We start from the raw sequence: 15762 nt of genomic DNA on the forward strand, positions 1-15762 counted from the left end.
TGTATCCCTCGTGTGATTTTGAGGAAATGTAAGCAGAGTGCAAAGGTGTGTGTATGTGTGGTGCTCACCGCTGTGTTGTCTGTTTCTCGTGTCCACAGGCCCTCCAGGCAGCACGCCAGTTCATCCTCCAGCAGGCCACAGGACTCAACTCCCCCAGCAGCAACGAGGTCAAACAGAGCCCTGTGCAGGTACGAGCAAGGAGATCAAACAGAGCCCTGTGCAGTGTACCACACACATACACAAACCCATAAGAATATACAAGCATAGACTTATTATAATCAGATGTAAGCGTTAAATCACATTTTTGTCCTTTCCCTTCATTATTGTTTTACTTTACCATTAAGGATGGGTGGTATATGAAATATTCAATGTATTTATGATGATTTTGCTTGTTATCAAGTCCAGCAGCCTCATGAAAATTATGATGAATTTAATGCACTTTTCATTTGGCCATTTAGTTTCCTAAGGCAGCATTAATAGACTAGCTCCACAATCCTTCCTTAAGAAATGTTTAAAAAACGTTTATGATATAACATTTTAAAAAGTCGGTAAGCTTGATTCATTTTATTGAATCATTTAGAACGGTCTGAACTCTGATTCAGTGATTTAGTTTGCATTGGCGCATATAAATGAAAAACATATATATTTTTAATAGGGGTGTAACAATATATCTTGTCACAATATATCGCAATAAAAAAAATGCAACAATATTGTATCGATATATATGTATTGTGTATAGTTCACCCAAAATGAAAATTACTGTGTGAGGAAAAAATTCAAGTTTACAGAGTTTTAGTGTCAGTACATTATATAAATATAGTAGTTTAATGTATAATAATGCAAATTTTGCATTTTAATCAACAGTACATATTTTGTTAACCTTTTACCATATGCCTTGGAGTATCGCAATAATATTGTATCGTGAGTTCAGTATCGTGATATGTATTGAATCGTGACATGAGGGTATCGTTACACCACTAATTTTTAATGTAGTGAAATTTAACTGATTTAAAAAATAATTTGATTATCATCAAATATCAGGAACAGATTTTTTCCAGCTATATCACCCAGCCCTATTTTTCATTGTCGTACTTTCTCAGATATGTCTGTTAAAGTTCTTGACTATCTGTTTCTGATCGTCTCCCATCCCCCCTGTCTGTTCTATATTATTATAAGAGCAGAGTTGTGAATGTGGTTCTTTGTAGTGAAGAGCTGAACAATGGCACTACTTTATAACCAAACTTCATGTCTAGCTTGAGTGCACGTTCCAGTAGCACCTGGTCACACACACACACACACACACGCGTACAGACATAATATCTTGGGAATAGAGTAGTGTGGAGAGCTCAGATCTATCAGTACCGAGTCCAAAATTTTATTACAATTTTTTTCATTTTTATTTTTATGTAGAAGTTTGGTTGATTGATTGATTTATTTTCCTGGATGCCCAATAATTCCCTTAGGTGTCAACTTTTCTTCTGAGAATGACAAAATGTTAAAATGTTGTGGTGGTGGTGGTTGTTGTTATACTTTTTTGTGCCATTTGGTGTTGTGCAGACTTGGTATGAACAGGACTTTACCCATTAGGCTTTCTGTCCAGATATAATTTGTTTTTCGCTTTACCAAAGACAATACCAAAAATATGTATATCGTGCCCATGACTTAATAATACATCAGCATGTTTTACTAATTCCCTCTTTTTACTAAATTTTGTGCACAATATAATTCGTTTAATCAAAACGAGGGAAAGAATTAGTACAATGTGGCCACAATTTACTAAAACGAGAGAATGAATTCTTAATTCGTGGCCACAATACATTTTTTTTTTTTTGTCCGCATGTCGTGCAGGGTTCTGTAACTTCAGCATATAAATGGTAATAGTTTTTTTTTTTCATATTTAATTTTTATATATATATATATATAGTATTTAAGTTATTATTTATAGTCATTGTTTATTATTATTTTATTTTTTTATTATTTTCATTATTTCTTCATTCCCCATTTAGGTCAGGTTATCTCTACAGAGTAAACATCGGTTCTTGTTTAGCAATACACTGTGCATTTTGCATGTGTGTTGGTATTGTTTTGTCTAAGTGTTTCCTACTGTTGGTAAGAAATACAGTCTTCATGCCTGCCATGTTGAATTGGGGCAGTGGTGATAACTGCCTGCTTTAGCCCACCTGTCAAATGTGACAAGACGCACTTGCGTGTGTACACCAGAGTAAAGCTTTGATATCACAGTCATGAAAACACAGGAAGAAGCGTGTTAACACAGTTGTGAGACTAACACAGACTGGCATATAGGTACGGATTAGGGTGCGCTTTTTATTTAGCCTGAATCTGATGGAGATGGAGGAGAGAAGATGAACAAGGCCACCCCTAATCACAAGCAGGAAGCGAGGGGCGGATATAGTCAATACGAGCATATTAGGTGAAAAGTAGAGAGTGCAAGTGAACGAGCGAGCGAAGGGGAGTGTGAGAGCCGGCCACAGTTTTACAAATCATCAATAATCCAGGAGGAATGCTAGCTGACAGTTTAAATGACCGTGTTGAGAGGTTTTCCCTTCAGGGTAATTAACATTATCAAGGAACAGCAGGTTACCTCGTTAGTGGCGCACTCATTTAATTAACAAACCACACTAATTAGATTGAACCCTGGGCTGAAGTTTGCTTCGCCGTGCTTGTTGAGCTAAAGAAAAGTCAAGAAGAGGAAAATGAAAGGAACATTTTATCAGAACACCTTTTTTTCACAAGTTGCTGTTTTGTTTATGCACCTTTTGATAATTTATGTGGCTTATTGAACAGATTTGGCTCTTTTGTTGATTAAATTGTGGTGTTTGCTAAGGTGAGCATCACTTTTATTGTTGATTATGCTTAAAGGTCAGTTCACTTTAAAGTGATTGTTCACACAACTACTGTTTTTGCTTTGCTTTGCTTTTGTTTTGTTTTGTTAATACAATGACAGACTTTCTTTAAATATCTTCTTTTGTGTTCCACAGAAGAAAGTAAGTCATACAGGTTTGAACCAACATTGCTCATTTTTCTGGAGTAACTTTCCCTTTAAGTATTAAACTTTAGTGTTTACCTTGTCCTTTATCATTAGTGTTACAGACATGAATGGCATCTAAAATGATGCAGCTTGTTTAGGAGATTTGTGATGTTGCTTTTATTTCACTTTTTGGATGTAAAGGGGAAAACAATACCAGATTTTCACCAAAAAGGGCATATCTAGGGATCAGAATTTCCTAGACTTGATGGTGGGCTCTTTTGTCTCAGCAAAAAGCAGCCGCCCAGAACTCCCGAGCATCTTTTAGCAAGTTTTTCACAAGAGCTAATCACGTTTTCTCTCAAAGGGACTTATAGAGGTTATAGCATACTATATTCTCAGGTTGGATGCTATAAAGATGTGTGCACATACACATTTGATGTTTTCTGATGAACTCTATGGTTAGATTCACTGACCTCTGTCGACCCATGACTCTCAGGTGAGGCTCTTTGTTTGGGCTTCTAGGGTGAAGTCTATCCCACCTCAGCACAAGGCTACCCGGCATACTGATAAAGGTGAACCCTGATATTATGCTTTATAGTGTCACTTTCTCCTCTACTGCCCCGGGACATCAACCCTTCCCTGTTCTTAGTTTTTCTATAGGGTTTTAGGGACTGCAAACCACCCCTTGTTTATTATGAGGGTTTCCATTACTATTGATTCTAAAACAAGAAAAATATCAGGTATGTAGATTTACAAGTCATGCTGGAGGATTAGATTTTTTTTTTTTGTAGTGATGCATCATACCAATTATGTCATTACGAAAAGGCCTTCAGCTGCTCGACACCTAGCCGTCAAGAGGCTCTTGCTGTTATTTCACCTTTCTTTTTACTCTCATGGTCTTATTTCAAATGATTTTTTTTTTTTTTTTTTAATTTCTAAAAGACCTCAGGTTCAGGGTATTTGAATCTGTTGTCAAATGGCAAGGAGAGTAGGGCAGGAAAGTCATTTAATCTAGTCAATGGACTTAGCCCGACAGAAAATGGCTGCTGGTCAGGTTAAGCTGCTTTTGAAGATTTGAATGCAGTGTGACAAACAATAAAATCTTTTGGTAGCTGAAAATTAGATTTTTCCCTCTTCATCACTGCCAAAGAAACCAGAAGTTAAACTACTGAGGTTTTTGTCGGAATCTACCAGAACCTTGGCCGTGACCAACAGGTTCTTCCCTTAAATGCTTAATATGGCCGTCTCTCATTCTCGGTTAATATTATTTCTCTTTTTGGGACATTGAGGGCTGAGGATTCTCAGATTGCCTTTCTGAGAATATTTATTCTGAGAATATTTATTATATATTTATATATTTTTTTGTGCTGGTTCAAGTCTGTTCAAGGGAGTCAATGAGAGTCATTTAAACTTGCCAAGGCAAGGATTCCAGTCCACTTCGTTAGATGTGTTAGTTTTAATTTTAGGGCTGGGTAAACAATATTGATTTCTTGATTTTAATCGATTCTCATTTTTTTTTAACGAACCGATATCGATTCTTAAATCGCAAGAATCGATTAGTGTAGTCTGTTTTTTCAGTTGATGAATGAACAGAACATGTAGTGCGCCTCCCATCCAATAAATCGCAATAATCTTTGTGCTTTGTTACTTTTGATATGTAGCAAAGTCTCATTTCAAATGACGTCCATCTTACTATGAAATTCATAAATAAGTTAATTTTAACCTTCAATATTATAGTAATGTAGTACCAACTGACTCCTATGTGTAGTTTACAGCATTAGTTGAGAGATTTTTTTTCCTCTAGAAATTTGCCATGTACTGTAACTGATATACTACATCCAAAATAATCGAAATCGAATCGAAATTGTAATCGAATCGAATCGCATGTGAATAGAAATTGAATCAAATCGTGAAAATTGTCAATACCCAGCCCTATTAAATTTGTTTAAAAATTTTGTTTATACACTATACACCAATCAAAAGTTTTATTTAAAGTTTTAATGTTTTTGAAAGAAGTCTTTTATGTTCACCAAGGCTGCATTTATTTGGTTAAAAATACAGTATAATGTATATAATATATGATGTGAAATATTATTAAAATTTTAAATGTTTTTCTTCTATTTACAAACATTGTAAGTGTAATTTATTCTTGTGATGGCAAAGCTGAATTTGGAATTATTCCAGTTTTCAGTGTCACATGATCCTTCAGAAATCATTCTAATATGCTGATTTGCTGCTCAAGAAACATTTCTTATTATCAATGTTAAAAACGGTTGTTTTGCTTAATACTTGTGATATATTTTCTTTAAGAATTCTTTGATGAATAGCATTTATTTGAAATAGAAATCATTTGTGACATTATAGATGTCTTTACCGTAACGTTTTATCAATTTAATGCATCATATATATATATATATATATATATATATAAATAAATATATATGTATATATATATATATATAAATAAATATGTATATGATGCATTAAATATATATATACATATGTATATGATGCATTAAATATATAATAGAATAGAATTATTATATATTATATATAATTAAATTGAAAAAATGTTTATGGAATTTATTTTGTTTGTATAGTTATTTAACTGTTTACTTTTTCATTCAGTTTATTTGATGTTTTATAATTAGCAGCATAATAAAGTCTGCAAGTTTTAATAGCTCCGTCACACCATAAGACTATTTTTATCTTTGTGTATAAGGTGATGTAAAGGGCATAGAATTTATTATCATAGTTATATAGACCCATTTTACATACACACACGTGGCTTCAGTCCCATCTTTGTTGGTAATTGAAAAGAAAAAGTGCCCTCTTTTCATGTATTATTGAGGACCTCGTTTAATTAAAAAAAAAAAATGAAAAGACTCATTAGAGACATGCTAATTAGTTTCCTTCTCTTGAGCGTTGATAGAGAGGCTGCGTTGCCACGGTAGCACTGGGTGAAGGGAGTACCACATTGAGATGATCCGATGGCGAGATGGCTGACGCCAGCTGGAACCTCCACCTCAGTGTGGTCAAGCACTTTGGGATCAGTTTTACAGAATGAACTTTGAAAGTCCTTTGACCCTAATGAAAATTTACCTCTCATGTTTGTTCTTTATCGCGGTAAAACACAATGCAGCGCTTATCATGCAAATAGCCACTTTACAGCAGGTTTTGATAAGAATTCTTTGCCGTTTTTTGGAAAGTGACACGTATATAGACACCTCGGATCAATGGGGGACAAAAAGACCATCCATACTGGACGGAGCCTTTTTTTGTGAACTTTTATTTTTGAAAACTCTGTTTTGTCCATTAAGTGGAAATGCTTAGTTGGCACTTTTTTTTTTCCTTTTCAAAGAGGTTGTTTTGAAAAGAGAGAGGGTTAGAGAGGGTGACCCAGAATGCAAGAGGCCTGACAGATTGAAGACGGCGAGAAAGAGAGAGCAAGAAGAGAAACACCCAGGGCCGTGCTGGCCGTTTCAGAGTTTGGGTTTGAGCAGTGGAGTGTAAAAGTCCATTTTTTGATCTGAAACATGAGTGAAAAGTGTAATGAACGCGGTCGATAATGGGCTTTTATATTTCCGCACCCCAGTCATCTCTTCTGTTGTGTTCCACTGGAAATTTGTTGTCATTTTTATTCTGGGGCAGTGAGGCGTTAGATAGAGCCACATATGTGTGTGTGTGTGAGGGACGTCCGCAGAAAGCGAGGGACTAATGGAAGAGGGATATGGAAGACGGAGTGGTGGGGGGATTTTCCACTTGAACTTGCCCGACTCGGGGCACTCGCGCAACGGCGGATTTTCATTTGTCCGAATGCTGTCCGAACGCTGTCAGAGAAAGCGGTCCCCAGACGCGAGCTTTGAACTGGGTGAAAATAAGCAAGTGACAGCCCAGAATTCTCTGCTTCTCTAGAATCGCTCAGCCCTGCAGCCCCCGGTGGCTGGCTTTTATTACACACCGCACACACACACACACACGACAAACCATCGCAAACAAATCCGCCTGCACCACCACCATGTACTGTATAAGAAGTGCGATATGATAAATACCTGTGGGAGGTAATGGGGTAACTTCGGGAGATGGGTGGCATTGGGGGTTTTAGATCATTTTGGGACAAATTAGCTTGTGAAAAGGTGGCTGTGTGCATCAGGGCCCTACAGCCTGGAAGACATCATCACAGAGCCACCTGGTAACAGCGCCTGCAGCCTTTCAGCGGGCCTGTTATTAAAATGACAGGCCTCTTTAGCGTCACGTCCCGCTCAATAGTGACCCTTCACTCTCCACATGCAGGCTAATATCTTCCAGGCTTTTTGAAGGTGGCGGTGTGACTGTTTAAAAGCTCTCCCATCCGTCCCCCCTTATGCTAACCCCACCTAGCTTCCCTTATCGCTTCCACCTGAGAAATGTGACCCCTTGCCCCCTCCTGTCAGGATTAAGAGAAGGGAATTATTCTAGTGGAACAGTGGAGGCATTTTGTTCTCCTGTTCATGTGTTGATAAACAGATTCTGCTTTAGTATGATGGGGGATGGGTTAAAAGTGGCTGAGAGAGTTGGCATGTAGCAGTTTAGCATTCTTGCAAAGTATATGTGATAGTCATATGATGATATGGTGGAGATAAATGATCATAAGTGTTAGTTAGGAGACAGAGGCAACAGTTTGTATGTGTTGGTAGGATTTACAACAGCCATATTGTCAAGCACTGCTTAGCAGTTTGCTGCGTTCGTAAGGGATAATGTATATTTTGTCATTACTGCAAAGTAAACCCGGACAGGGTGATTCTGAGGATTCTGAAGTGGTTATTTCATACACATGCAATGTAAATGTATGTATAAATACTAACAATTTACAATAAGGTTTCATTAGCTAACTACTTTTTGTTAACATGAACTAAGAATGAACAATACTTCTACAGCATTTATTAATCTTAGTTAATGTTAATTTCAACATTTACTAATACGTTATTAAAATAAAATGTATTTTTTAACATTCATTAATGCACTGTGATCTAACATGAACAAACAATGAACAATTGTTTTTATTAACTAAATGATTAATAAATAGGCCTAATGTAGCAAATGTTTTGCTCGTTGTTAGTTCATATTAGTTAATACATTAAGGTTAACAAATGAGACCTTATTGTAAAGTGTTACTATATAAATAAGCCTGTATTTCTGTCACAATATATAAATAAATATGTAAACAAAAAGAATATATAAATATTAAAAAAATAAATATAAACAAAAGATTATAAGTATATATAATGTATATAAAAATGTTTAAAAAAGTATGTATACAATTCATAAACACATTTTTGTCACACACACACATATATATATATATATATATATATATATATATAGTGCTTATGATGTGTGTGTATATATATATATATATATATATATATATATATATATATTTATTTATATATACATTCATATTTTATATTATAAATATATGTAAACATATATATATATATATATATATATATATATATATATATGTGTTTACATATATTTATAATATAAATATATATATATATATATAATATATATATATATATATATATATATATATATATATATATAAATTATTTTAGTTAGATCGCCTGTCAATTAAACTTCTGGCGAAGGGTCAATTTGTAGCCAAGGCTGAACAATACAGTACAACTAACTAACTCAAATAAATTGTAAGGACAAGTGTCTTCCTTAAGGACACATTGGTGATCGCTCCTTACAGTGTTCCTACAGAGATCCTTGCATCTCAGATGCTAAGCCATTCCTTGAGCCCTTTTCTTGTGGTACAGTCTTAGTAATTCCCTCCTCACATCTGATCTCCCCCTTCCCTCCTGTTTTTGTTTGGATACCCCCTTCCTCCATCCCTTCTCTCCCTGTTTCCCCCCTGTCTCTGACCCCTCCAAGCCTTCATAACCCCAGCCTTAACCTCCATCCTCCCTCCCCGGCATCTCCCTCTCGCCTCATGGCCCGGCGCTTGATGTTGGTTTGGGAGGCGATTAATGGCGCTGATGTGTAAATGAGATGTGACGGCTTGTTTACCGGCTTGAGCCCGCGGGCAGTAGACTCACGAGCGCACCCGTGAATAAACTGATCATAATGGCCATCAGTGCAGACTGCAGGTACTCTAGTGCAGGAGGAGAGAGAGAATTAGAGAGTGTGAGCTGTGGGTTGCGGTTAGGCAGTCTACCAGTCTTCCATCGGTGAGGTGAGTAATTCTTTTTGACGGGGGTAAACAGCGCTAGAATGTTGTCCCACGTGTGCATGGATGCCCGCGTGTGATGTCTCCTCTAGTCGTCTCCTTGTCATTTTTTCAATTATCCCTCCCACTCCAGGGTCCCCGCGGAATGCCGGTGAGCTTGAAGATGGATCGTTGAGATTGACTGACTGTGGTGTTTATATATTCATTATAACTTTGTATGCCTCCATCTTTCTCCATTACACATGCTAACATGTTAAATGTTTATATTTGTCATGTTTTATAGTGCCACCTATTATGTGATCGCCACTCAATTTTACAAGCTTTGTTTAAGTATATGGCTTATGTTTTTTGAGAATGTAGATATATTAAAATTGGGATGCATGATGGATTCTGTCGATATTGGATATTTAATTGTGCTTATTTATTTATTTTTTACTTTTGGATTACTTTTTCTGTCATCGTAAGGCCTGTTTACACCAACAACGATAACTATAACGATAACTATATTTGCGTCCACACCAACGAACGATAACGGTCTGTTTATTCTAAGCTCGCGCACTGCGGTTTCAAAGTGTGTACAACGTTTTTGCTGTTCTTGTTGAATTTACACGGCTTTCACCAGCAGATGTCCTCAGCATGCTATGTTTCGAGTGAATAGCTAGTGTAATCGATCTAATCTAACAGTGAATTTAGCTGACGATGTCAATAAAGTGGAATAAAAAAGGAAGCTTCAAAGGAAGCCAAGACAATGTTGTCGAAACTAGTGCTGGATACCTGAGGTAATTTTTATGTTACGCTGTTTGCTAGCCTGGCACAATGATCTCATCGTTAATACTTCTTACCGTTTATTCCGAGGGTATGACTGATTTTCCGAGGGTATGACCGATTTTTCGAGGGTATGACCGATGTTTTCCATATATCCATTTTCTTTAAAGTATCCTTGAAAAGGGGATTTAACTTGTCAAAAAGTAGTGGCTTTTTCTGGACCTCGGCGGTTAACTTCTCCGCAGTGTCGTCTGCCATTTTAAATGCATGAGCCCTTAAATTAGAATGGATTCTGATTGGCTGTCAGTGTTTTATCATTCAACGGCTGGAAAAAAAAATCATTCTGAAAGTGATCCCAACGATATCATTTCTCTATATCGTTATTGTTATAGCTGTGGTGTGGACAGTGCTATTCTTTTATATTTGTAACAATTTTTAGAACTATATCTTTATTGTTATCTTTATAGTTATCGTTATTGGTGTGAACCGGGCCTTAACACTCACCTAAAATTAATCTTTGAAAACACTTCTCCTCTTTTTTGTAAAATCACATTAAGAATCCCTTTAAATATTGTGTGCTTCACTAAGGCTTTACCAGTTAGTTCACTCTCTTGTTTTCTTGCTCATCACAGAGGGACAATTGTGTTTCTTAGCTGTTATATGACACCCCATCTCAGCTTTCTAGAAGAACTAAATTCTTCCTGTGTGTGTATGTGTATTAACCAGGATTTTAGATTTGGATGACCAGAACTCTGCTCTCTTTACATAGTCGGAGTGATTCTTTGGCCACCTTTCCACATGAGTGTCGCTCTGTCGTAATTCATACTCCAGAGTCTGAGCTGAGTTCCCTCGCAGTCTTTAAAGTGCTAGACCTTTGTGCTCTTCTCTAAATTCTTCAACTTTAAGTGCCGTTTATCAGATTTTCCCCCTTTTTTATATGGACGAGTATATTATTCCTCTCTAGCTATAAAAAGCCTTTCAAGAACTCAGCCAGTCCCAATTATGGCTTTATGGAGCTGATTTGCCACGTCTGTCCAAAGTTTAGTAACATGTTTTTATATGCTTTCACTTGAGGCTCTTTCGCCCACTTTTTCTCCTGCTCCTGTGTGTGTGTGTGTGTGTGTGTGTGTGTGTGTATGCACCACCGCACTACATGTGATAATTACCCTGTAATATGGAATGGCAAAGAATCCTCCAGAGAATGGAGATGCATTCATCATCATCCATTTATTTAAATACCATAATTTACTGTACGGCTCATTACTGGGAGGTTGACCTTTCCCAAAATGAAGATCTCCTCTATACTTTGTACTCACTGCCTGGTTTCATTTTTTTTTTTTTTTTAAATTCTAAAAATGCTAATAGAGATAAATACAAAGGAGGTGATGAAGGGTGTAGCATCCATCCCTCCCTCCCTCCATCCATCCATCCATCCAATGAGCAAATAAAAAGTGCATTAAAATCATTGCGATATTTATGATGCTTCCTAATTAAATATTGTCAGTCAAATCATTCCAAATATATCATACATATTCAATTATTTAACACCAGGTGCAACAAGCATTGATTCACTTGCAAGACGTACCACAACTCCCAAATATATTTTTAAATGGCAAATTATTTGAGTGGCCACTTCATTAGAGCAGAAACATCACAACTTATCATTGAATGCATTGAGACGCTCCATATATCCAGACTAATGGAATCAGATTGAATCTAGGAGCACAGGTGAAACATTTTGCAGGGAATCGCCTACAAAATGCTTTTAAGTGCGGATGGTTTTAGTTTAATGAAAGTGAGTCATTTGGCAGACTGACAGTATATTGTGCTGAGGAGGATTTCGTATTAAAACACTCTCACTTGTTCCGGTTCAGACCCCACATAAACTGCACAATGTCGGGCTCTGGCCGCAGGTCTCTCTGTAGGTTCACAAGAGATTCACATCATCGTCCTTGTGTCTGTGTTTTAATGAGCGGAGGGGTTGATAAGACTGATTGTAATTTATCAAGGCCAGAAAAAAAGGAAAAGCCAGAATAAGGCTCATTGGAATGCATTCTCTGTCCTTACTACTTCCTTTATGACCCTCTGGGACGCATCGCTCTTCTTGCGGCTCGGCTTCCCTCTCCTCTCTCTCTCTCTCTTTCTCTCTCTCTCTCTCTCTCTCTCTCCCTCATTTCCCATCTCTTCTCTTTGTTAATCAGTTAAACTCGCTCTTCAAATAGCCACTCTAATTACTGCTCCGCTCCCTGCGAACGGCCATCTCCCCTGCTGCTCTCTCTCTCTCTCTGTATTGAAGCTGACCCCTGTCAGTAGTGGGTAGCTCTTCGTGGTGCATGCGGACAGTGCTGGTGAATCTTAATGGTGGTGGGAGGCTCCAGAGGTGCCACTGAAGCTGGCTCATTAGCAGACAGTCTCAGAAGCTTGTGGAGATGGTTTTAGGGGATGGCCATCAAATACACACCATATATTATGCGCTCTCTCACAGACAGATGCATTCAGATGCCGTGCCACTTACAAACTCAAAGCTGCGGGTGAGTGCGAGAAGAGGTTTTGCCTTGTATAGATGAGCTCCATTTACCATATTGACCTCTAAAGTGATTGTGTGTGTGTTTTACCCCCCACCTGATTAAAGGTGGATGAGATAAGTGAAATACACTGAAAATGACCACAAGAGCCGCCCTCCGTAGATGACCCTTGACCTGCGTGACACTGATTGGTGGATCAGTGATTGGTGGACACAGGTTATTATAGCGTAAGACCTGATATTATTTGCTTTTGTTGCAGAGTGAGCTTTATGTTAGCCTTCCTGTTCATCTCAATGGCAGTTGTTCAGCCGCAATCTTTGCTCATGAGCACTCATGAGCAATTTTTTTTTTTTTTTTTTTTGGAGGCAGTTACCTGGTCCGTAAATGCCATTTGACTAATTACAGACAAATAAATTCATTTTTAAAAATTGTAATAAATAAATAAATGAATAAATAATTGGGAACTGTAAAAATAGGCATTTGTCATGCATCTATTGAATTATAATGAAATATTATTTTGATTTAAATGTTGCCTGCTTTTTTTCACAGCTGTCAAAATAGAAAATATGCCCTCATATAACTTTAGTTACAGCATTGACCAGTAGGGAATAGCTACATGTGTTAACATACCAAACCTTGATCTCTTAGGTGCAAGTGAAATATGTGCCTATTGAATAGCTAAAATATAAAGAGGAAATCATTCATAATGTGTCGTCATGTATTTATTTATTTTTGTTAATATATATTTTTTAAGGTTTTTATTTTATATTTTATTTTGTTTTTTTTTTGTTTTTTATAAATATGTTTATATTTTAAATGATTTAATAGCTTTTTTCTTAAATAATGTGTCTATATACACTGTAAAAAGTAATACACTCTATCTACACAATAAAATTGTGGCAACAGATTACAAGCAATATTATTAATTAAATTCAACACATAAGAATTGAGTTAGAATTAATCAAATTAATTCCTTAAGTCAACCATTTAAAATGTGTAAAATTAGCGAACACCATTACAAAAACCACAAACTGACATAAAAAGCAGAGTCAAACAGCCCAACTAAATGAAACACTGATCACCATAGCGGTGACCAAATATGTTCAATAAAATCAACATCAACATCTAAACCTGTTAATTCTTGTGTTTCCCTTTCCTTCAGTGATTCTGCTTGTTATCATCAGGTGTCTTCAATGTTGGCAATAAAAAAATAAAGAGTTCTTAATTCATCTTTGACGTCTGTCTGTTATTCAGATATTTTTGTTTAAATTTGACTCGTTTTAAATGGTTGACATTTAAGGAATTAATTTGATTAATTCTAACTCAATTCTATTTGATGAATTTAATTAATAATATTGCTTGTAATCTGTTGCCAAAATTTTATGGAGCAGATAATAACGTATTACTTTTTACAGTGTATTCCAAAGCTTTGTCTGTCTGGCTGCCTATTGAAGCTCCACTATAGGCCAAGTGCTCTTCCTGTGGTCCAAACTTGAGGCATCTCTAGCCCTTTACTGGCAACACATCACAACAGGTCTCTCTTGTTATTCTCTCTCGTCATATGTGGACAGAATACTTTTTGTCGCTGTTTTTAAAATACAGTAAATGAGTGTTCAGGCTTGATAATTCACAGCAAGGTGCTCACCGCTGTGCTTCTGCTCATCTAACAAAATATCTCCCTCGCCTTTCTTTCCCTTTGCATGTTAATTTAAAGAGAGAAAGAGAGAAAAAAATGGGAGAAAAAAATTAAATGCATTTAATAAATGCCTGACTTCAAATGGTTGGGGTTTCTGGCTCCTCTATTACTGGGTCTATTCAGCGGCAAATGAACGGGGGAATCATTTATGGCGAGAGACAAAGCCGAATGAAAATATAATTCCGCATTGTGCTGCGCTTTTGTTAGCGGCCGTCAAGTCTCTAATGGCGCGCTTTTGTTTTCCTGCACTGCTCTGAAACCGTAGTGTCGAATTGCACGCTCCGCTCATGGTGTGTAATGGCCCGCCTTTGTGATATTAGATTATAGGGGCAATTAATGGCGTCAAACCTTAACAACTCAGCATTCAGGCGGCTCGTCAATCCCACTGTCGCGCCGCAATAGAAGGTGTTATAACTCTGGTAATTATTACGCCTGCAACTTGAAAATGTCAATGAACGTGTGTATAAAATAGAATGTATGGGTTGTCACCGCGGGAGAATGGGATGCAGAGGAGCAATTAATTACAGGTTTTCATTTCGCTCTTTCCCGGTGACAAGCAGCCGTGCGTGGCAAATTGGCGTGATGCCAAGCGCCCGCCACACCGAGCCCCCTCTTTCACCCTATCTCACGTTCTGTCTCACCCCATGTGCGCACAAACAACACAAGCGCGCACATACGGCACGTCCCGGCTGGCTGACCGGCCTGCTGTTGGCTCTCGCCTCGGATGCCGCCCTGGCTTTGTTTCAGACGCCTTTTCCTCTCTGGGTGCAAATACTCACTTTCAAAGCTGTAATTGTAGGGCCCTTGATGTTTTAACCCTTGATATAAGTCATCAAAGGCGGGTGCACGATTTTTGGCAGAGGACCGAACACACTCCCGCGATGGCATCAGATGCATGATATCATCAGCAGAAATATGTCCGTGCTTGCTAGCTTTAGCTGTAAGCGCTAGTCTAACATAGCCTCACCTGCGTCACGCCTATAATTAATCAAGGTGAGTGGCACGCCAGCCCATAAAATGTGTCTGTCTTGTGGCGCATAAGTCATAGAGGGTAAAAGAGTGCATAATTTTGCCTCTTTGTCTCTGTCATGGATTCTGGGAAGCGTTCCCACCTCCTCATAGTGAAGGATACGGATGGCTCGTTTGATTGTGATAGGGACGTTTACAATAAAATATCGGACAGTCACAGATAACCATGAGACTCGCGAGCTTTCATCCCTCTTTCCGGCGGGGAAAAGAGCCGGTGTTCGTATTTACCGCCAATCTTGTTTACAAAGTCAAATCAGCCCTTTACAGATTTAATTTGCGTCTGACAGCTCTCTCTCTTCGTCTTTCCTCCCCTTATCTCGCCCCCTTCCTCCACCCCTCCTCACGAGCCCTCGAGCTCCGAATAGATAAACTGCTGAAAATATGAGCGCTCAGGCGCTACATGAAAACAAATGAATGCAAATATCAGATCAGACTGGCAGTGGACTGGGAAGTCGTCACGCCATTGCCTGTCTGTTTTATTCCCTTTGAGTGGAAAATGTAGATAAATGTACGTATTATGCTGGATTGTAGTTTGCGTTCG

At 37.6% G+C, this 15762-nt stretch overlaps 1 protein-coding gene across 3 annotated transcripts in view; it reads left to right on the forward strand.

The window, feature by feature from the left end:
- Window positions 1-15762, forward strand: part of foxp4 (forkhead box P4) — a 147057-nt gene that overhangs the window by 65199 nt on the left and 66096 nt on the right. For all 3 annotated transcript variants that reach the window (XM_051912426.1, XM_051912423.1, XM_051912424.1), the window contains one exon: window positions 99-188. In XM_051912426.1, coding sequence (XP_051768386.1) covers window positions 99-188 — 90 coding nt within the window. The remainder of the gene's footprint in view (window positions 1-98; window positions 189-15762) is intronic.

This window comes from Ctenopharyngodon idella, chromosome 11 (assembly GCF_019924925.1).
Source record: "Ctenopharyngodon idella isolate HZGC_01 chromosome 11, HZGC01, whole genome shotgun sequence".
Classification (NCBI taxonomy): Eukaryota; Metazoa; Chordata; class Actinopteri; order Cypriniformes; family Xenocyprididae; genus Ctenopharyngodon; species Ctenopharyngodon idella.